This window comes from Mastigoproctus giganteus, chromosome 2, assembly GCF_048544385.1.
Source record: "Mastigoproctus giganteus isolate SK-2022 chromosome 2, ASM4854438v1, whole genome shotgun sequence".
Classification (NCBI taxonomy): Eukaryota; Metazoa; Arthropoda; class Arachnida; order Uropygi; family Thelyphonidae; genus Mastigoproctus; species Mastigoproctus giganteus.
In genome coordinates this window covers 213,667,859-213,692,650 of record NC_143576.1, presented here as the reverse complement: position 1 = coordinate 213,692,650, position 24,792 = coordinate 213,667,859, and the positions used below count along the sequence as shown (strand labels likewise).

At 39.2% G+C, this 24,792-nt stretch overlaps 1 protein-coding gene across 1 annotated transcript in view; it reads right to left on the bottom strand.

Annotated features, from left to right (window-relative positions):
- The window catches only part of LOC150090058 (uncharacterized), a 114,012-nt gene that overhangs the window by 28,312 nt on the left and 60,908 nt on the right, over positions 1-24,792 (bottom strand). The window contains exons 9-10 of the mRNA XM_090389732.1: positions 11,114-11,655; positions 1,702-1,800 (exon numbers count right to left, since the gene is read on the bottom strand). Of these exons, the coding sequence (XP_090245858.1) occupies positions 1,702-1,800; positions 11,114-11,655 (641 nt within the window). The remainder of the gene's footprint in view (positions 1-1,701; positions 1,801-11,113; positions 11,656-24,792) is intronic.

Here is a 24,792-nt window from a genome sequence, read left to right as displayed (position 1 = left end):
CCGGGTGGTTAATTGCTGGAACAAACTTCCATCTGTCATTGTGGAAGTTGATAGCTTAAATAAATTCAAGGAGGAACTGGATAAACTTTTAGATGGAATGGTTGTGTGAATTTTTTTTTTTTTTTTTTTTTTTTGCTGATGAAGAAGTTCACTACCTTTCACCCTTGACATGATATGATTAATACCAATTCAGAACCATCCTGTATTTTCAGATGCAAGAAAGTTCACAAGGTTGGCTTCCATCCACTCGCTGTCAGAAGCGCACAGATCCAGTGACCACCATGCCAGTTTCAATGTGGATTCCATGTTCACTATTGCCCCACCTGAAGATATTAAAGGTCTATCTTTCATTGTATCTTCAAGAGTATACCACCATAGGGCATCTCGCATCTTTGTCAAAAGGAGACATTAGAGCTCATGTCTCCATCCCCCAGCCTTAATATTCATGATTAGGCTCTCCAAATTGTGGATAGTTATGTAGATGACATGCTAATTATATGGCAATGTAGTCTCAATATTCATGGGATATTTTACAACAGTCTCAATGAGCTTGTATCTCACACTAAATATTTACTTCTTGGAATGATGAAAACACCCATGAAGAACATCTCTATACATAGAGACAAGGACTCATTAAGAACCACAGTGTACAGAAAACCCAATATAACACAAGCAAAATGTCAAATTTCCAACCATTATCAAGGGCTTTACTAAGAGAATGCTGAAGGACTGCTTAGGAAAATGACTTGACAAAAGAGTTCAATAACACCAGAGTTTTACTAGAAAAAAATTATCCTAGATTTCTAGTAAACAGACAATCTGCAAAACTACACAAAAGGCTACTTCTGGATTCCTCATCTCCTCAGTATTAACCAACCTCTCTAGAGCATATGTGCTGAAGAGAGTTTTGGTTTACTCTTCATGCAATATCTGAACAGATAGCATTTCTGGCCTGAAAAAAGGGCATAAAAACCTTCACTAATGAAGATAAAATTAAAACAACTACTCAGATTCCTGTGATTCCCCTCCCACCCTCAAACTAGAGAAGCCTACAAAATAAATTACTAGTGCAAAATTGTCTGCATTGGGAAATCCTGTTGGAATGTCCTTAAATGTTTAAGTTAACAGCACAGTTTTTCAGAAGAAAAATCCTTTAACCTTTCCAACTTGCAAGTACTCAACTACAATACACATACATTTTCCCTATCAATTGCAACACTGTAAAATACACCACTCAAAAAAATCCTCTCACTGTTGAATAAGAAGTGCTTAAATTCTGCCACTTCATGAGCCAAGTGTGGGTCCAACCTTCCTCAGTGCCAACTGATATAATTAGTCCTGGTAGCACATTCAGAGAACTCAGTTCACTTACACAACTCCCACCTTCTCTCTGCAGCCAACTTGAATACAGAAGTGAGACTGATTTATAGTAGTTGTCCAATTCCCATGTAGCTGTTTCAGATATATCAGTAACAGCAGTACAAATAACCTGCATGACAGTTAGCAGTGCATCTAACAGAACCTGTTTATTGTTGAAATAATTACTGTTAGTGTTTGTTACATTAGTTCTTCTATTCTAATGCAGAGTGAAAATTTTAATTTACAGATTGTTTTTACCAGAATAATTAACTATAAATTGCATTTCTCTAGTGTAATATTACAATGATTTTATTTTAACATGCAACAATCAAAAATACTCACAGGTTTTAATTCAATTCCTTGCCTTATCTGATTAAGAAGTGCACCTCTTGCATCATTAGAAGGCACATTTTTCTCAGTGTCACCATTCATATCTACATGCTAAAAAAAGAAGAAAAATATATAAATATATACATTCATTATAAATACATACATTTATCATAAACATTTTTACAAATGCGTGTGCATGTGTGCACACACGCACGGTGTGATCAAAACATTTGAAGTCGAACAAATTGAGACTTGTCATAACATTTTTTTGACTCATCTAGACATAATATATGAACCACTTCACCTGCAGTCAGTATGAATCAGAAAATGTTGTGTTGAATAGGGGGAATTTACATGCTTTGTTGCATTTTAAAATGAATGATTTTACTGAGCTGCATATTTACATTAAATTTTGTACTAAATTAATAAAAATTGCAACAGAAACCTGAAATGATAAAAACAGCTTCCGTAGAAGATGCTGTGTGTCATTCAAAGACTTTTCAGTGGTTTGTAAATCTTGTTCCTCACTCTGGATGCCCTTCCGCTTCAAAAAACTAATGATTCAATCACTGGTTTTCATGATCAGATCAGGCATGACATGTTTAACTGTCTGAAAAGTTGCTAGTGAAATTGGTATTTCTAATGGGACATGTCAATTTTAACACAAGCTTTGGGAATGTGATGCATTTCAGCCAAGCTTGTGTCTCACATCCTCACTGTTGATCACAGAGTGGCATGTTCTTGCATGTCAGCATCTTTCATCAATACGCTGTTGCTGCCTGCATTTTGTTTTTTCCATCAAAAATGTTTCCATCAGTAATGAATGTGGGTAAGCATCATTACTGATACTGACCCACATTTTTTCTCATACACCTACAACTTGGTGACAAATTGTAAGGTGTATGGCTATGATCTGGAAACTAAAGGCTCAGTCCTCTCAATGGAAGACTGTCTTCTCAAAGGCCATCAAAATCTAGACAATCATGGCCAAAATGTGAAGATGGTGCTCAGCATATTTTTTTTTGACTCTGTGCATTGTTATTTATGAATCTGTTCTGAATGGTCAAACAGTGACCCAAGAATACTTTTCCAGTTCTACAATGATTGAATGATGCTGTTCAGAGAAAATGGTTGGAAAAGTGGGCATTGCACTTGCATCTTGAATCGAAATTGCCATGAGTGCAGGATGCATTATCAAGAATTTATTGTGAAACACTCCATCACTGTAGTTTCTCATCTACTAAACCCACTGGATTTAGTGTTTGAATTGATGCATATGGTATCAAGGGAACAACTCTGAAAGAGCCATCAAAATAGCTGTAAGCTTCATCATTTTCCAGATGATGTTCAGTTCCATTACTTTTTGATCATGCTTCGTTTTTGTAATAAATTCTTGTCTGGTTATTAAGATCTGTTTACTACATCATCAGAATTCAAACTCTTCAGCCCATTTCAAAAGGATGCTCTCTTCTTAAAAGTATTCAAAAAGCAATTCACATAACACTGATTAATCACTATTTCAACCAAAGCTCTCCTTACCTGCACTCTATAGAAGATCAACAATCACCAATCTTCTGTATACCCTTGTCCAGATCTCATAATCTTAGCATTAGCAGCGGCACACGATGCAAGAAAGCAAGCTTATGCAACATCAGTCAAAAAAAAAAAAAAAAAGTTCCGATTTCACCCCTCTGTTCGTTCGAAATACCTGTCCAGCTGAGCCTTAAACTTATTTAGGCTATCAACTTCCACGACAAGGGATGAAAGTCTATTCCACCAACCAACCACCCGCTGGCTAAAGGCAAATTTCCTCATGTCTATCCTACATCTGTCTTTTCTCAATTTGAATTTACGCCCTCTCAGGTGATTATTCTGAGCAAGAGGAAGAATCCCATCAGCATTGAGCATGCTCAAACCATTCAAGGCTTTATACATCTCTCTCAGATCACCTCGCTGGTGCCTAGTCCCCAGACACTGTAATTAGCAAAACTTAAGCCTTTCTTCGTAAGAGCACCCCTTTGTTCCATTCACTAATCTTGTTGTCCTTCTCTGTACTCATTCCAGCATCTCTACATCCTTCTTGAAATGAGGCTTCCAGACCTGTATACAGTACTCTAGGTGTGGCCTGACCATCACCTTATACAATGGAATAATCACCTCCTTATCCCTGCTGGAAAAATTCCTGTATATCATTGACAATACTCCATGAGCTACTCTTGCAGCCCGTCTGCACTGCTCAGAGAACTTCATATCTGCCTGCACAACCACCCCCAAGTCCCTTTCATTCTCTACCACTGTCAGTGTAGTACAACAGAGTTGATACGTTGCTCTGGCATTGCTGTTTTCCATATGTAGTACTTTACATTTGTCAATGTTAAACTTCATTTGCCACCTCTCAGCCCATCTGCTCAACGTTTCCAGATCTTGTTGCAGTAGCATAGTGTCAGTAGTGTCCTTGACAACCCTGCCAACCTTCGTATCGTCTGCAAACTTGGACATTAAGCTTGATATACGATCATCAATATCATTTATAAATACAGAAAACAATAATGGACCCAATACTGAACCCTGAGGGACTCCACTAATAACATTAGTCCACGATGAGCAGTGTCCAAGTATATAATATCAAAGTTATTCCCTGCATCCAGTTCTTTTGTGACTGCATCATAGTATCCAATCAAATTGGTCAGGCAAGACTTCCCCTTAACAAAACCATGCTGTGTCTGAGCTATAACGGAAGTCTTGTCTAGATGATCCTGCAGTGCTTCTTTAACAAGTGCCTCCATTAATTTTCCTGGAACAGAAGTTAAACTAACAGGTCTATAATTATTTGTGTCGCCCTTTGATCCTCCTTTGTGAATTGGGGTCACATTTGCACATCTCCAGTCCATAGGTACTTCCCCTGAGTCCAAGGAAGCTCTCATAATTATGGCTAAGGGTTTGCTTACTTCCTTTGCTGCCTCCTTTAATATAACTGGATAGATCCTATCCACCCCAGGTGCCTTTCTTGTGTTTATCTTCAACAGTTTCTCCTCCACTTTACTCTCAGTTATTACAAGATTCTCTAGCTTACTGCCAGAGTTGAATACACTTCTGGAATTCCCCTCGCTGAATAACTCCTCATGTGTAAATGTCGATGCAAAATATTCATTCAGTTTGTTAACTACCTGAGCAGGATCATCAACAGTTGACCCATCGATATCAAGTGGACCAATCTGATTCATCCCCTTCCTTCTAGAGTTTACATAAGTAAAGAACTCTTTGCTGTTTTTCTTTGCATCCCTTGCCAAAGATTTCTCGTAATCTGCCTTCGCCTGCCTAACCTCCTTTGTAACTTGGTTACAGATCAACTTGTATCTATCAAAGGCTTCTGTGTCACGTGTTAATTTGTATGTATCCCATTCCCATATGTATCCCATTTGTATGTATCCCATTCATGTCTCATTAGTTCATCTGACATCCACTTAGGCCTAAACCCTGAACAATATTTCTTAGTTGGTATGTAAAGCCTAGTAGCTTCCAAGATAAGTTCTTTGAATGCTTCCCATTTTGAATTTGCTGTTGGTAACATCATCAGTTGGTCCCACTGTATAGAATTTAAATACTGTCTCAGTCCATCGTAGTCGCCTTTACGAAAGCAATAACCCTTCCCTTTACCCCTAATGGTAGTTACCTCTTTGAGTAAATCCCACTTCAGCACACTGTGATCACTGCCACCTAGTGGTTCATTAACCTGCAGGTTCTTAATGCATGAAGAATCACTACTGATAATCAAATCAAGAGTATTACTCCCTCTAGTTGCCTCCCGAACATGCTGATGTAGAAAACAATCATCCAATAAATCCACAAAAGCCTTGTAGTGTGTGAGTGACCAGCCCCCAAATTCCAGTCAATATCTGGGAAATTAAAATCCCCCATTATAAGACTCTCTGATTTACTGGCCCACTCTATTTCCCTGTACAGTTTCTTATTATACTCATTAGAGTCATTAGGCCTATAGCACACTCCTACTCTCAATTTTGATCTCCCAATGCTTATGTCACACCAAACTGACTCGACACTGCACCGTCCAGCAATGTCGACTGGCTTTGCTTCACTTGGATTTTATGTATTTCTTAACTAATAGCATAACCCCTCCTCCCTTCCTATCCTGTCTATCCTTTCTGTAGACATTGTACTCCCCAAATTGCAGTTCTGCATTCCTTATATCTGTGTGACACCACGTCTCTGAAATCCCCACAATATCTGCCTTTGATGTTTTGAGCAATACCTCAAATTCATCAAATTTTCTACATCAGCATGTTCGGGAGGCAACTAGAGGGAGTAATACTCTTGATCTGATTATTAGTAGTGATTCTTCATGCATTAAGAATCTGCAGTTAAACACTAGGTGGCAGTGATCATAGTGTGCTGAAGTGGGATTTACTCAAAGAGGTAACTACCATCAGGGGTAAAGGGAAGGGTTTTTGCTTTCGTAAAGGCGACTACGATGGTCTGAGGCAGTATTTAAATTCTATACAGTGGGACCAACTGATGATGTTAACAACAGCAAATTCAAAATGGGAAGCTACTAGGCTTTACATACCAACTAAGAAATATTGTTCAAAGTTCAGGCCTACATAGATGTCAGATGAACTAATGAGACATATGGCAGAGAATAAAAATGCATATGAAAAATATAAATTAATGGGTGACATGGAAGCCTATGATAGATATAAGCTGGTCTGTAACAAAGTCACAAAGATTAGGCAGGCAAAGGCAGATTATGAGAAATCCTTGGCAAAGAATGCAAAGAAAAACAGAAAAAGAGTTCCTAACTCTATGTAAACTCTAGAAGGAAAGGGATGAATCAGATTGGTCTACTGGATATTGATTGTTCAACTGTTGATGATCCTGCTCAGGTGGCTAACAAACTAAATGAGTATTTTGAATCTACATTCAAGCATGAGGAGTTATTCAGGAAAGGGAATGCCAGAGGTGAAGTAAACCCTGGCAGTGAGCAGGTTATTTTGTAATAACTGAGAGGAAAGTGGAGGTGAAATTGTTGAGGATAAAAAAAAAAAGGCACCCGGGGTGGATAGGATCTATCCAGTTATATTAAAGGAGGCAGCAAAGGAAGTAAGCAAACCCTTAGCCATAATTAGGAGAGCTTCCTTGGACTCAGGGGAGGTACCCATAGACTGGAAATGTGCAAATTGTGACTCCAATTCACAAAGGAGGATCAAAGGTGACACAAGAAATTATAGACCTGTGAGCTTAACTTCTGTTCCAGGAAAATTAATGGAGACACTGGTAAAGAAGCACTGCAGGATCATCTAAATAAGACTTCAGTTATAGCTCAGACACAGCATGGTTTTGTTAAGGGAAAGTCTTGCCTGACCAATTTGATTGGATACTATGATGTGGTCACAAAGGAACTGGATGCAGGGAATAACTTTGATATCATATATTTGGATCTTAGAAAGGCTTTTGATACTGTTGCACATGGAAGACTGCTGCACAAATTGGAGAAGTGTGGCATTGGAAGCAAATTGATGCTATGGATAAAGGGATGGCTGAGGGGGTGAAGACAGAGTGGTAATCAATGGACACTGCTCATCGTGGACTAAATGTTATTAGTGGAGTCCCTCAGGGTTCAGTGTTGAGTCATTGTGTTTTCTGTATTTATAAATACAGAAAACAACAGGAAAATTAATGGAGGCACTAGTTAAAGAAGCACTGCAGGATCATCTTGACAAGACTTCAGTTATAGCTCAGACACAACATGGTTTTGTTAAGGGAAAGTCTTGCCTGACCAATTTGATTGGATACTATGATGCAGTCACAAAAGAACTGGATGCAGGGAATAACTTTGATATGAGTCCTTGGACTCAGGGGAAGTACCCATAGATTCTCTAGCTTATTGCCAGAGGTTTATTCAACTCTGGCAGTAAGCTAGAGAATCTTGTAATAACTGAGAGTAAAGTGGAGGAGAAATTTTTGAAGATAAATACAAGAAAGGCACCTGGGGTGGATGGGATCTATCCAGTTATATTAAAAGGAGCAGCAAAGGAAGTAAGCAAACCCTTAGCCATAACTATGAGAGCTTCCTTGGACTCAGGGGAAGTACTCCTTTAGTCCACGAAGCACAGTGTCCATTGATTACCACTATGTTCTCCCACTCAACCATCCCTTCATTCATAGCAGCAATTTGCCTCCAATGCCACACTGTTCCAATTTGTGCAGCAGTCTTCCATGTGCAACAGTATCAAAAGCCTTTCTAAGATCCAAATATATGATATCAAAGTTATCATATTCCCTGCATCCAGTTCCTTTGTGACCACATTATAGTATCCAATCAAATTGGTCAGACAAGACTTCCCGGTGCCTCCATAGCCAGGTGGGCAGGAGCAGCATTCCGCAGCACACACTTCTTGATTAGAACGGGGTTCGAGCCCGTCACCACCAAATATGGAGGATGCGGAAGGTCAGGGAATGACCACCACATATCCCCGGAGCAATATGGCCTTAGTTGCTAATGCTCCTAAAAACCAAACAACAACAACAACTTTCCCTGAACAAACCCATGCTGTGTCTGAGCTATAACTGAAGTCTTCTCTAGATGATCCTGCAGTGCTTCTTTAAATGGTGCCTCCATAAATTTCCCTGGAACAGAAGTTAAATTAACAGGTTTATAATTACTTGTGTAGCCCTTTGATCCTCCTTTGTGAATTGGGGTCACATTTGCACATCTCAAGTCCATAGGTACCTCCCCTGAGTCCAAGGAGGCTCTCATAATTATGGCTAAGGATTTGCTGCCTCCTTTAACATAACTGGATAGATCCCATCCACCCTCGGTGCCTTTTTTATGTTTATCTTCAACAATTTCTCCTCCCCTTTCCTCTCAGTTATTACAAAATCATCTAGCTCACTGCCAGAGTTTAATTCACCTCTGGCATTCCCCTCCTTGAATAACTCCTCATGTGTGAATGTCGATGCAAAATATTCATTTAGTTTGTTAGCGATCTGAGCAGGATCATCAACAGTTGAACTATCGATATCAAGTGGACCAATCTGATTCATTCCCCCTCCTTCTAAAGTTTACATAAGTAAAGAAGTCTTTGCTGTTTTTTTTTGCATCCTTTGCCCAAGATTTCTTGTAATCTACCTTCACTTGCCTAACCTCCTTTGTGACATGATTACAGAATAGTTTATATCTACCATAGGCTTCTGTGTCACCTGTTAATTTATATGCATCCCATGCATTTTTCTTCTCTGTCACATGTCTAATTAGTTCATCTGACATCCGTTTAGGTCTAAATATTGAGCAATATTTTTTAGTTGGTATGAAAAGCCTAGTAGCTTCCAAGATTAATTCTTTGAATGCTTCCCATTTTGAATTTGCTGTTGATAACATCATCAGTTGGTCCCACCATATAGAATTTAAATACTGTCTCAGACCTAAGTTCTTAGTTCTGAGGCTTAAGTTCTGCAAATTGCAGTGGCTGGAGACTAGGCACCTGCGCGGTGATCTGATTGAGGTGTATAAGGCCTTGAATGGGTTCAGCACGCTGAATTCTGATGGGATTCTTCCACTTGTTCAGATTACGAACCTAAGGGGACATAAATTCAAATTAAGAAAGGACAGATGTAGAATAGATGTGCGGAAATTTGCCTTTAGCCAGCGGGTGGTTAATTGCTGGAACAAACTTCCATCTGTCGTTGTGGAAGTTGATAGGTTGAATAAATTTAAGGAGGAACTGGACAGGCATTTGGAGGGAATGGTGTGATTTTTTTTTTTTTTTTGGCTGATGCTGCATAAGCTCATACACTTGCTTTCTTGCATCACATGCCACTACTACTACTACCTCCGTAGTCACCTTTACGAAAGCAAAAACCATTCTCTTTACCCCTGATGGTAGTTACCTCTTTGAGTAAATCCCGCTTCAGCACACTGTGATCACCGCCACCTAGTGGTTCCTTTATCTGCAGATTCTTAATGCATGAAGAATCAGTACTGATAATCAGATCAACTCCCTCTAGTTGCCTCACGAACATGCTGATGAAGATCCATAAAAGCCTTGCTAGTGTGCGAGTGACCAACCCACAAATTCCAGTCAATATCCGGGAAATTAAAATACCCCATTATAAGACTCTGATTTACTGACTCACTCTATTTCCCTGTACAGTTTTTTTTATTATTTTCTCCATAGGTAAAAATCTTTGTTTTAATGATAGTGAATGTTCAATGATGTTCTCTAAGTGCAAAATGATAATCAAAACACATATGAACTAACTAGTGTATAATGGTGGATACCGAGTGCATGAACTACATATGAGAATGTTGAGCCCATAAAACATTTTCAATAAGCTTTAAGAAATCAGACATAGTCCAGGCAGGTGTCATCTGTAATGAATCAGGGAACTGGTTATGTGAAGTTTCATGATTTCATCCCTGAAGGGAATTCCAGTTAGAAATATAAGGTTACATGAGGGCCTAGTAGTAAAGCAACTATTAGCAGAAGACATAACGTGGAGGATTATCCATTAGCAGCAATGCTTTTGATGTTTACAGTGACAGATATATGAAAGATTCTTGTGAAAGGCCAATCACACAAAACCTGGACTGGAACATCCAACTGTATGATAATACTCTAGGAGGTGCAAATGAATTTCAGGACTTTTCCATCTGATGCATTCTCAATGTGCTAGACAGCTATGATCAAATCAGGTGAAACCTAAGTCATGCATGTACCTTAATATTGATTAAGATATGTGCGTGTTTGCTGATCAATTTGATTATTCAATCCATACTCTACTGAACTCAAAGCCTCTACTGAACTGATATTACACAGTACAAGAATCTGACCAATGATCAGATGAATGTCAGAAAAGCCTTCAAATATGTACAACTTGCACTAATCATGCCTATTCCTTCAGACTTACCGATAAGATAACTATAAATTAGGGACAACAAGACATTATTACAAGTACAATTTATTTAGCAAGGAACAATGTACAACATTCATTGGGCATGAGTTAAGTTAGTTTGGATATTCAAGATCAATTTTTGATTAATTAACTTATACTGAAATGCAGAAAACAGTTCAATGACCTCACATCTGTGATAAAATGTGGAAAGAACTAAAGTAATGCACAACTTGCATCAAAACTAATGTAATAGGAATTCTGACAGCACCAACCAAAGAATACAGATGACTGCTACACAAGATAGTCTCAGCAGGAGTCTACATTCTCTCATTCATGCTGCTGAATCCCTTTACATGTTGTTAGAACTATTTTGACTAAAGACATTGCAAGAAAGAAGAAAATAGCAGTACAAGAAGGAAGAAATAAAAGTTGTTTGACAATAAATTTCAAAATTCATTAAAAATTTTAAATACTTCTGTCTGATAAAATACTGAAGAAATAAACGTCTACTTACATGTAAAGTAGTTCCTTTTCGTATTTGGTCAAGGAGAGCAGACCTTGAATCAGATGCTACTTTAGGAGTACTGGAGTCGCTAATTCCACTTTCACGCATGCTTCCTACAGGATGGAAGGCTGGCGGAGGAGGAGGTGGTGGGGGAGGGGGAGCTATGCTGCTTGATACTGGTTGAGGTGGAGCTATTATGGATGGACCAATCAATGAATGTGAAACAGGTGCAGGAGGAGGAAGTGGTGGTGGGGGTGGAGGTGGGGGAGGTGCAACAGGTGGTGTTGGCATAATAGGTGGAGGTGGCTGCTTTGTTATAATAGGAACTTTAGGAGGAGCTCGACTGGGTGGAGGTGGTGGAATTGTTACCATTTTAATTGGTGAATGACTTGGTACAGGAGGTGTACGAGGCATATTTGGAGGGACTGATGGAGGTGGAGGAGGTGGGAGAGGTGCATTACGAGCAGGAGGAAGCGGTGGTGGTGGAGCCGAATGTCTTGAACTATTAGGTGTTGGAGGAGCCTCTCGAGCAGGTATGGGAGGTGGTCCAGCTGCAAATTTATAAAATACGTGTCACAGTTAAGCAAACACAATTCAAATAACTCCAATTAACTTAGTTAAAAAAATACATATTTCAGACTATTTATGTAAATTAAAGAAAAATTCTGGAAAAAAGGTTTATACCCATAGCCATAAATCAATTGCACCAAGATACTACATTAACTTATTCTAAATTCCAATTCACTTATTATAATGAAAGGCAGAGCTCAATGAATGTGAGGACCAAAAGTTACTTAAATAAAATTAGGTTTAAAAACTGGACTGTTTCAAATCAGTACAGATACCTTCATTTCCTGTCTTAAATCTAAATAATATGCAAGCTTGAGAATCCATTCAGGACATATTGATTTTAACCCATATTTAGGGGAAAACATTTTGTCAGTATATAAAATAAGTGAATGTGGTGAATGCACAAATCATATTTTGCAACAAAAACATCAATAAAAATGTGATAAGAAAAACTATTAACAAAATAGTTATTTTGTAAAAAAATTTGTTATTTTAAAAATAAATTTGGCTGTATTAATGTATAAGCAAAAGTGGCCGTATGTTAGCATACTATTCCATTAATTTTGAAAGATTTCAATTGAATGCCTAATATATTTTCTCATTTTCCAACATCTACAGATTGCACAAATTGTCAATGTAATATTTGAGAAAATTTTATTAATACAAGTTGTTGCTTTTCTTTTTCATAATACTATCATTTAATGCATTCATCGTCAAAAGTGTTTTAATAACATAAAAAAAAAAAAATCATCTTCTCTTTAGCCATACAGTCCATTTTTCACAGCCTCATCTCAAATACTGATCACAAATATTTGATTTGGTTTATATCAGGAGGGTTCTCAGGTCAAGTAGAATACACAATATTGTTTTCTTCCATGAACTAAATTATTTACTAAATTGGTAGTATAGCATGGTGTAAGATCACCCTAAAGCATACTTGTGCCATCTTGGCTGAGATTTTTTCATCTCAGGAAGCATTTTCCTTTATAAATTATCACTGTATTTTTCACTATTCATTTTACCTTGCCCTGGAATAAGTGCCCCTGACACATTTGTTCCCTCTGAATGCTTTACTGATTTAAATATACATAGACAATGCTGATTCACTGCTTTTTTTTTATTGTAAATACTGATATCTTTATCCATGCATATCAAAGTCCATGCACTTCAATTAGCAGCAATTTGCCTCCAATGCCACACTACACCAATTTGTGCAGCAGTCTTCCATGTGCAACAGTATCAAAAGCCTTTCTAAGATCCAAATATATAATATCAAAGTTATTCCCTGCATTCAGTTCTTTTGTGACTGCATCATAGTATCCAATCAAATTGGTCAGGCAAGACTTTCCCTTAACAAAACCATGTTGTGTCTGAGCTATAACTGAAGTCTTGTCAAGATGATCCTGCAGTGCTTCTTTAACCAGTGCCTCCATTAATTTTCCTGGAACAGAAGTTAAACTCACAGGTCTATAATTACTTGTGTCAGCCTTTGATCCTCCTTTGTGAATTGGGGTCACATTTGCATATCTCCAGTCTATGGATACCTCCCTGAGTCCAAAGAAGCTCTCATAATTATGGCAAAGGGTTTGCTTACTTCCTTTGCTGCCTCCTTTAATATAACTGGAAAGATCCCATCCACCCCGGGTGACTTTTTTATGTTTATCCTCAACAATTTCTCCTCCACTATCCTCTCAGTTATTACAAAATCATCTAGCTCACTGCCAGAGTTTACTTCACCTCTGGCATTCCCCTTCCTGAATAACTCCTCATGTGTAGACGTAGATGCAAAATACTTATTTAGTTTGTTAGCCACCTGAGCAGGATCCTCAACTGTTGAACCATCAATATCCAGTGGACATTTATAAATACAGATATAATTTATAAATATAAATACATCCCTTTCCTTCTAGAGTTTACATGGGAAAAGAACTCTTTTCTGCTTTTCTTTGTCCTTTGCCAAGGATTTCTCAATCTTCCTTTGCCTGCCTAATCTCCTTTGTGACTTGGTTATAGACCAGCTTATATCCATCATGGGCTTCCATGTCACCCATTAATTTATATGTATCCCATGCATTTTTATTCTCTGCCATATGTCTTCATTAGTTTGTCTGACATCCATTTAGACCTAAATCTTGAACAATATTTCTTAGTTGGTATGTAAAGCCTAGTAGCTTCCAAGATAAGTTCTTTGAATGCTACCCATTTTTAATTTGCTGTTGCTAACATCATCAGTTGGTCTCACTGTATAGAATTTAAATACCGTCTCAGACCATCGTAGTCGCCTTTACGAAAGCAAAATCCTTCCCTTTACCCCTGATGGTAATTACCTCTGAGTAAATCCCACTTCAGCATACTGTGATCATGGCCACCTAGTGGTTCCTTTATCTGCAGATTCTTAATGCATGAAGAATCACTACTGATAATCAGACCAAGAGTATTACTCCCTCTAGTTGCCTCTGAACATGCTGATGTAGAAAACAATCATCCAATAAATCCACAAAAGCCTTGCTAGTGTATGAGTGACCAACCCACAAATTCCGGTCAATATCTGGGAAATTAAAATCCCCCATTATAAGACTCTCAGATTTACTGGCCCACTATTTCCCTGTACAGTTTCTTATTATACTCATCAGAGTCATTAGGCCTATAGCACACTCCTATTCTCAATTTTGATCTCCCAATGCTTATGTCACACCAAACTGACTCGAAACTGCACTGTCCAGTGATGTCGACTGGCTTCACTTCCTTGGATTTTGTGTGTTTCTTAACTAATAGCATAACCCCTCCTCCCTTCCTATCCTGCCCTGTCTATCCTTTCTGTACACATTGTACAGAAAGGATAGACAGGACAAATTCCAGTTCAGTTCTGCATTCCTTATCTCTGTTTGACACCAGTCTCTGATATCCCAACAATATCTGCCTTTGAGCAATACCTCAAATTCATCAAATTTATTTACCAAACTCCTAGCATTGGTGTACACGCAAGTATACATGCACCTGTTCCTATTCTTAGCTATCCTAACACAACCCATGTGTTTTCTTGTACTGCAATGACTCCCAGCAGTCTCTGAAATATCCTGCATCTTGTTTTCCAGGCTGCTGCTCATTCCAATAGAAGCAGTGCAAGAATCACTTTCACCTCTGCCAGTGGCTACTGTTCATCTATTAGTCCTTGTATCCCCCCAGAGTGATGTACTAACACTGTGGTACTACAAGGAGAAAGAGTGGAGAATGAAAAGATGTGTGTGGGGGGGGGGAGTAAATGTGCTATCAGATATGAAGGTTTCAGAGCAATGCAGACAAGCTGCCAGAGCAGCTAACGGAGTCTTGTCAATAATATACAGGAACTTTGCTAGCAGGGCTAAGGAGATGATTATCCTTTTGTACAAGACAGTGGTCAGGCCACACCTTGAGTACTGCATACAGGTCTGGGAGGCTTAATTTTAGGAAGGATTAGAGCTTCTAGAATGAGTACAGAGAAGGACAACGAGATTGGTGAGGGGGAACAAAGGGGTGCTCTTACTAAGAAAAGCTTAAGTTCTGCAAATTGCAGCATCCGGAGACTAGACACCTGTGAAGTGATCTGATTGAGGCGTATAAAACTTTGAATGGTTTGAGCAAGCTCAATGCTGATAGGATTCTTCTTTGTGCTCAAATTACACACTTCAGGGGTCATAAATTTGGCAGAGTTGTCAAGGACACTACTGACACTATGCTGCTGCAACAGGATCTGGAAAGGTTGAGCAGATGGGCTGAGAGGTGGCAAATGAAGTTTAACATTGACAAATGTTAAGTACTACACATGGGAAACAGCAACCCCAGAGCAACGTATCAACTCTGTGGTACTACACTGACAGTGGTAGAGAATGAAAGGGACTTGGGGGTGGTTGTGCAGGCAGATATGAAGTTCTCTGAGCACTGCAGACGGGCTGCAAGAGTAGCTCATGGAGTTTTTTTTTTTTTTTTGATAGTTGTTGGCGCATCGGCTTCTGTGGCCATATTGCACCTCCCAAGGTTTTTGCAGTACTTTGATCCAAGCCCGAGGCGGGAATCGAACCCGCGACCTTTGGGTTGCCGGGCAGGTACTTTACCCACTCGGCTAGCCCGGTCGGCAGCTCATGGAGTATTGTCAATGATATACAGGAATTTTTCCAGCAGGGATAAGGAGGTGATTATTCCCTTGTATAAGACAATGGTCAGGCCACACCTAGAGTACTGTATACAGGTCTGGAGGCCTCATTTCAAGAAGGATGTAGAGCTGCTGGAACGAGTACAGAGAAGGGCAACAAGATTAGTGAATGGAACAAAGGGGTGCTCTTACGAAGAAAGGCTTAAGTTTTGCAAATTACAGTGTCTGGAGACTAGGCACCAGCGAGGTGATCTGATAGAGGTGTATAAAGCCTTGAATGGTTTGAGCATGCTCAATGCTGATGGGATTCTTCCTCTAGCTCAGAATAATCACCTGAGAGGGCATAAATTCAAATTGAGGAAAGACAGATGTAGGATAGATGTGCGGAAATTTGCCTTTAGCCAGCGGGTGGTTGGTTGGTGGAACAGACTTCCATCCCTTGTCGTGGAAGTTGATAACCTAAATAAGTTTAAGGCTCAGCTGGACAGGTATTTTGAACGAACAGAGGGGTGAAGTGGAAGTGGGTTTTTTTTTTTTTTTTTGGCTGATGCTGCATAAGCTTGCTTTCTTGCATCAAATGCCTCTACTAATGCTAATGCTAATTGAGGAAAGACAGTTGCAGAATAGAGATACAGAAATTTACCTTTAGCCAGTGAGTGGTTGATTGCTGGAACAAACTTCCATCTGTTGTTGTGGAAGTTGTGATAGGTGAAATGGGAAAGTATGTTTTTTTTTTCTGGCTGATGCTGTGTAAGTTGTCTTTTTTGCATCATATGCCACTACTAATACTAATACTAAGAAGTGACTTTCATTGCTAAACAGAACCTCTTTCCACTTGTTCTCAAGTCTAGTCCTTATATCTCTTGGCACAGGTAGGTGGTTTTTCTTGTAGTTAACAGCTCTTTTTTAATTGGCCATATTGCTTTTTGACTGGCTTCAACGAGCCTATGAAAAATGTGCCACATTCACCTTTCCTTCTCCATGAAAAGGATCCACCTTCTTCGTTTTATTTGAACAATCTATTTAAGCTCTTAAATTCATTGCATTTCTTGGTAATATCCTATTGATCCCAAACAATATATAAATGCAGTTCTTTTTCTTTTATGTTATATCCATGTTTCATAAACAATAACTGAAACAAAAATTCTCAATTAACAAACAAGGTTATTAAATGACACCATTTTACAAATAAATTCAGGACAAGTCACTACAATTAAATGCTACAATCACTTAGTACACAATGCAGTAGAGTGTGATTCTGGCATGCTCTGAAATTATTTTTACTCTTTTCAGTATCAATTTAATCCTATTTCAACCATATTAATCTGATAGTTTCATCAGATTATTGTACTGCATTATAATTTTTATAGATACATTGCACACTGAGTATAAGGGTCATAATGATGTTTAAAGACATTATGAAACATAAAACTATCATATCCTGTGCTATGATTAAGATAATTAAATGTTAAATAAAACTGACACTACCTCAATACACTTAATATAAAACTGGAAGCATTTCAAGATTCCTCCAAATCCCACTGTCATGCCTATAAAAAGGGTTACACTATGATCACCAGTGTCTGATAGTTCCTTTACTCAGACTCTTACCACAATAAAAACTTGTTTTATCAGACTAAATGGAGATAAGGCCTCTCTGCTAAATGTGACTGTCCATTAAACTTGAAAGAAATGCATATGATTATTGAAGCTGCAAGAGTGCTATGAAAAAGGTACTATGATATATAAATAAAATTAAATTGTAATACTATATTTTACTGCACTTGCTAATTGTATAGAGTTCCATGTTATATAGCAGCAGTGGAAAACTCTGCTATCTTGGCACCTGGAATTCTGCTCAACTAAAAATATTTTAACTGATGGTAAATACTATTAGACAAACAATTATGTTAACAGATTTCATATGGAAGAAAAACATGATTCAGGGCATTGACCATTATTTCTGAAGTCCATTAAATTGAAATACACTAAAGCAAGTGTTTAATATGCATGATGAATTACTATTGATAATAAAATGAAGAATGCTTTCTATTGCAGCATCTCTAACATGCTGGTACAGTAATTAACCTTTGTCCAACACTTTGTCATTCGTATATTTTTATGAACATCAACTTTTAAGATATCTGGAACGATCCAAAACTACATTCCAGTGCTTCTGAACAGAGTTAGACTTTTCTTCTAAATTATATTTCTTCTAAATTATATGAAATCAATGCATACTGTTACACTGAGGCAGGTAAATTAATTATTTTATTTACTTATTATTTTTTTGGTCTTTTCAAGTACATAGTACTGGCTAATGCAAAATCTTTGTTTTTTAATCTAACTGGGTAACACCAAATTGTTCAACAAATTCAAAATAATCTAATCTTCCACAGCCAAATTCACTTAAAAAAAAAAAAAAAAATATATATATATACACACACCGGGTGATTCACTACCAGTGCGACAAACTTGCAGGAGGTGTAGGGGGCACAAAGACGAATCGGAATCGCATAGCATTGCAGGGTTCGAAATGCCTTCATCATGCGGTAGAGGACGTTGAACGGGAGGTTGCGTGAACAGCGATCCCGCTGGAATGCAGCATTTGCGAACCGTTTCTGTTGAGGAAACCAAGTAGCAAAAGTCCTCTGGAGTGGATAATCCGCAGGCTCCAATGATTGGACGCACTGCAGATGGTATGAACTCATTTGGTTTGTTGACAGTATCCTCCATACAGTGGATTGGGAAATACCCAATCATTGGCCTATCGCTCGAGTACTCTTACTCGGATTGCCTTCTGCAATATGTAGGACATTCTCCTCATTGTCTTGGGCCCTCGTCGTTCACTCTCGATTCATGGTACCTCTCGTGAAACAACCAGTCTCGCGTAACCTTCTGTGCACAAGTGCGAAAATCGTATGATGAGGAGCACACCTGTGCGGGAAACATTCCTGGTACAAGCGCAGAGCCCGTTACAGTCCACAGCGACTGTACGCGAGGTGCATGTCGGTCAGTTCAACGTTTGAATACTCGTCCATCCTACTGCCTCGGGAACTGGTTCGCAAATGCTGACTTCCAGCAGGATCACTGTTCACGCGACCTCCCGTTCAACGTCCTCTACCACATGACGAAGGCATTTCGGACCCTGCAATGCTATGTGATTCCAATTCGTCTTTGTGCCCCCTACACCTCCTGAAAGTTTGTTGCACTGATAGTAAATCACGCTGTATATACACACCAGGTGGTTATAAAATACGTTTCCCTATTCAGGAGACCCTAGTGTCAACTAGGGTCTCCTGAATAGGGAAACACCAGATGTTTCACCAATAGGGAAACAACATGTGCACCAGGGGAAAACGGTGCTGCACATGTGTAAAAGTTGTCATTTACTTCAAGACACACTGCTTACGCAAATGATATCCTGTTAGATAAAAGCAGAAAGGCCTACACCACAGTCAATAACCATTATGGCTCTAACAAAAAAGGAAGATGCTCTTTTAAGTAAAACTGTTCAACCAGAATAATAGTAATGTTAATGCAGCACTAAGTGAATATCGGAAACTTAAAAGGTTTGCGTAAAGGACCTTTGATGCCAGTTGGGCTTTGAAAACTAATAAAAAATTTGAAGCAACTGGGGAGTTAAGTGTGATTCCAGGCAGGGTATGACCATGTATCGGAACGGAGGTAGTGGATGAAGTGGTGGTTCAATGGTCAGAATGCGAAACACTACCAGTCAGTAGTGCCAGAGGTGTGCCAAGAGACTTGAACCTTCCTTCGTCTACTGTACGTAAAGTGCTTCGAATAATTTTATGCTGGTTCCTGTACAAGATTCACATAGTGCAAGAACGAAAGTCTCGTGATCAGCAACAATGAATAGACTTTGCTCTATGATTTCTGGCTCATATGGAACTTGACAATACATGGGCTCGAATGACCTTGTGGTCTGATGAGGCACATTTCACTCTTCATGGGGCTGTAAATGCACAAATCTGCTGAATATTCTCATCCATCTGCTGTGCATGAAAGACCACTACAAAGTCTATACATTACAGTATGGTGTGGATTCACAGCAGAGTTTGTAATTGCACCATTTTTCTTTGAAGAGTCTCCACCTCATGCCCCCCCACCGTATGATAACTAGTGCACGGTACCACACTCTTCTAAGAGATCACATTATTCCAGCTCTGCAAAATGGCAATTTCAGAGACTGCTGGGAGCCATTGCGGTACAAGTAAACACATGGGATGTGTTAGGGTAGCTAAGAATAGAAACAGGTGCAGGTATACTTGCGTGTACACCAATGCTAGGAGTTTAGTAAATAAATTTGATGAATTTGAGGTATTGCTCAAAACATCAAAGGCAGATATTGTTGGGATATCAGAGGCGTGGTGTCACACAGATATAAGGGATGCAGAACTGCAATTTGGGGAGTACAACGTCTACAGAAAGGATAGACAGGATAGGAAGGGGGGAGGGGTTATGCTATTAGTTAAGAAACACATAAAAACCAAGGAAGTGAAGCCAGTCGACATCGCCGGACAGTGCAGTGTTGAGTCAGTTTGGTGTGACATAAGCATTGGGAGATCAAAATTGAGAGTAGGAGTGTGCTATAGGCCTAATGACTCTGATGAGTATAATGAGGAACTGTACAGGGAAATAGAGTGGGCCAGTAAATCAGAGAGTCTTATAATGGGAGATTTTAATTTCCCAGATATTGACTGGAATTTGGGGGCTGGTTACTCACACACTAGCAGGGCTTTTGTGGATTTACTGGATGATTGTTTTCTACATCAGCATGTTCGGGAGGCAACTAGAGGGAGTAATACTCTTGATTTGATTATCAGCAGTGATTCTTCATGCATTAAGAATCTGCAGATAAACGAACCACTAGGTGGCAGTGATCACAGTGTGCTGAAGTGGGATTTACTCAAAGAGGTAACAACCATTAGGGGTAAAGGGAAGGGTTATTGCTTCCGTAAAGGCGACTACGATGGACTGAGACAGTATTTAAATTCTATACAGTGGGACCAACTGATGATGTTACCAACAGCAAATTCAAAATGGGAAGCATTCAAAGAACTTATCTTGGAAGCTACTAGGCTTTACATACCAACTAAGAAATATTGTTCAAGGTTTAGGCCAAAATGGATGTCAGATGAACTAATGAGGCATATGGCAGAGAAGAAAAATGCATGGGATACTTACAAATTAACATATGACACAGAAGCCTATGATAGATACAAGTTGATATGCAACCAAGTTACAAAGGAGGTTAGGCAGGCAAAGGCAGATTACGAGAAATCCTTGGCAAGGGATGCAAAGAAAAACAGCAAAGAGTTCTTTACTTATGTTAACTCTAGAAGGAAGGGGATGAATCAGATTGGTCCACTTGATATTGATGGGTCAACTGTTGATGATCCTGCTCAGGTAGCTAACAAACTAAATGAATATTTTGCATCAACATTCACACATGAGGAGTTATTCAGCAAGGGGAATGCCAGAGGTGTATTCAACTCTAGCAGTAAGCTACAGAATCTTGAAATAACTGGGAGTAAAGTGGAGGAGAAACTGTTGAAGATAAACACAAGAAAGGCACCCGGGGTGGATGGGATCTATCCAGTTATATTAAAGGAGGCAGCAAAGGAAGTAAGCAAACCCTTAGCCATAATTATGAGAGCTTCCTTGGACTCAGGGAAGGTACCCATAGACTGGAAATGTGCAAATGTGACCCCAATTCACAAAGGAGGATCAAAGGCTGACACAAGTAATTATAGACCTGTGAGCTTAACTTCTGTTCCAGGAAAATTAATGGAGGCACTGGTTAAAGAAGCACTGCAGGATCATTTAGACAAGACTTCAGTTATAGCTCAGACACAGCATGGTTTTGTTAAGGGGAAGTCTTGCCTGACCAACTTGATTGGATATTATGATACAGTCACAAAAGAACTGGATGCAGGGAATAACTTTGATATTATATACTTGGATCTTAGAAAGGCTTTTGATACTGTTGCACATGGAAGACTGCTACACAAATTGGAGCAGTGTGACATTGGAGGCAAATTGCTGCTATGGATAAAGGGGTGGTTGAGGGGGAGAAGACAGAGAGTGGTAATCAATGGACACTGCTCATCGTGGACTAATGTTATTAATGGAGTCCCTCAGGGCTCAGTGTTGGGTCCATTATTGTTTTCTGTATTTATAAATGATATTGATGATGGTATATCAAGCTTAATGTCCAAGTTTGCAGATGATACAAAGGTTGGCAGGGTTGTCAAGGACACTACTGACACTATGCTGCTGCAACAGGATCTGGAAAGGTTGAGCAGATGGGCTGAGAGGTGGCAAATGAAGTTTAACATTGACAAATGTAAAGTACTACACATGGGAAACAGCAACCCCAGAGCAACGTATCAACTCTGTGGTACTACACTGACAGTGGTAGAGAATGAAAGGGACTTGGGGGTGGTTGTGCAGGCAGATATGAAGTTCTCTGAGCAGTGCAGATGGGCTGCAAGAGTAGCTCATGGAGTATTGTCAATGATATACAGGAATTTTTCCAGCAGGGATAAGGAGGTGATTATTCCATTGTATAAGGCAATGGTCAGGCCACACCTAAAGTACTGTATACAGGTCTGGAGGCCTCATTTCAAGAAGGATGTAGAGCTGCTGGAACGAGTACAGAGAAGGGCAACAAGATTAGTGAATGGAACAAAGGGGTGCTCTTACGAAGAAAGGCTTAAGTTTTGCAAATTACAGTGTCTGGAGACTAGGCACCAGCGAGGTGATCTGATAGAGGTGTATAAAGCCTTGAATGGTTTAAGCATGCTCAATGCTGATGGGATTCTTCCTCTAGCTCAGAAAAATCACCTGAGAGGGCATAAATTCAAATTGAGGAAAGACAGATGTAGGATAGACGTGAGGAAATTGCCTTTAGCCAGCGGGTGGTTGGTTGGTGGAACAGACTTCCATCCCTTGTGGTGGAGGTTAATAGCCTAAATAAGTTTAAGGCTCAGCTGGACAGGTATTTGGAACGAACAGAGGGGTGAAGTGGAAGTGGGTTTTTTTTTTTTTTTGGCTGATGCTGCATAAGCTTGCTTTCTTGCATCAAATGCCTCTACTAATGCTAATGCTTGGAGACTGTAGTGTTCACGCAAGATGGTGCCCCTCTCCACATTGGTCAACAAGTGAAGGAACTGCTCCGTTCAACATTATTATTATTATTAGCAATATGGTGCAAGGAAGCCTGAGGCTTATGCTGCACCAGCCAAAAAAAAAAAATTCGAGTTACCCTGAGAGAGAGAGAGAGAGAGAGAGAGAGAGAGAGAGAGAGAGAGAGAGAGAGTCAAAAGTAGAAGGGAATCGCCAAGAAAGAGACAAATGATGATATCCAGCTCAGAACTCTGAGTGTGCCAAGCCCATACTCATCAGATGTGAGCCCATTCGGAAATGAATGCATCATTTCTAGAGACTTTACGCAGTTCTGGCCAGCTCGATCACCTGATCTCAATCACTGATTTCTGGCTAGAGGGATACCTGAAAGACAGTTTTTCATGGCAGCATACAGACGCTTGTCAATTTGAAAGCAAGAATTAAACAGCATGTAGCCAACATCCCCAATGAGATGCTATGCAAAACTGTTGTCGCACGCAGCCCTCTGTTTTCAGAACGTCATCTCAAGTGAAGGAAAGCACACAGAACAATATTTGTAGATTTCTAAGTTCTGATATTAAAATCTAATTCTAAGTTAAGTATTCCATCTCATATTTACAGTGCCAATTTCTCCCCTGGTGGCAGAAATTTGAACTAATTTTTTTCTTCTACAAATCACTTCCCCATACCCTAAATAACATACCCACTGATTTTCACAGCACCATCTCTAACCGTTTTGACACTAGGGTCTCCTGAATAGGGAAACTTATTTTATAACTACCCGGTGTGTATGTTTGTTGTTATTTGTTTGTTTGTTATTTAGTTTTTAGGAGCATTAGCAACTAAGGCCATATCATTGCGGGAATATGCGGTGGTCATTCCTTTGACCTTTCCGCATCCTCCGCACTTGGTGGTGATGGGCTCGAACCCCGGTCTAATCAAGAAGTGTGTACTACGCACTGCTGCTCCTTCCCACCTGGCTACGGAGGCACCCGGGTGTGTGTGTGTATACAGTCCTGGAAAATATCTCTTGCATACATATGTAAGAGATATATTCCAGGACTTCTTATGTAAGTCGAGTTTTACTTAACTAACTCGGGAATAACTAATAAAAATAAAATATTGCTACTACATCCCTGATATGCGAAAATTACAAAAACCACATAATATCCTCAGAAGAATGAAGAAAAATAGTTATATATTTTTAATTAGTTCAATTAAAAACTTTATCTGGGGACAGCGGTGAAGTAGCCAGAGTGGCACATAAGTAAAAAAAAAAAAATGCATGTTATTGTACTGTAAAAACTGATTTTTATTTCGTAGCCTTGATTATTATAGTTGATTTCATTGGTGCCGATCCCTTCACTGCTTCTTGTATTTGTCTTTCTCCTTTATCGTGTTCACCATTGACACTGACTATAAGACCATTTTCATACATCCTTATTATTTTAATTTTCTGTTCCAACTTGATCAGTTTCCTTTTCTTGATACTAGTACCGCTGTCACTTATTTTCTTAGTTGGTACCATGATAACAGTCAAAATTAAATTTTCTGAAAGCTTCAAAGGGTTAAGGCAAAAACTCAATATTATCACCCCACGTGAGCTCACATTTTACTAAAGCACATTTCTGGAGGTCACTGCCATAAAACAATTTGCACTTTCCGGGTTACTGGGCTTTTCTGTTAGCACAATTCATTCTAAACAGGTAGTAAACTCAATCTTATTCCATTTGCAATAATACCGATAGTTGGAATAATGTAACGTAAGTCCGAAGCAACATAAGTCGGGGGCTTACTATATCAAAAAATGTTCAGCAATCTACACAAAAAGTATGCC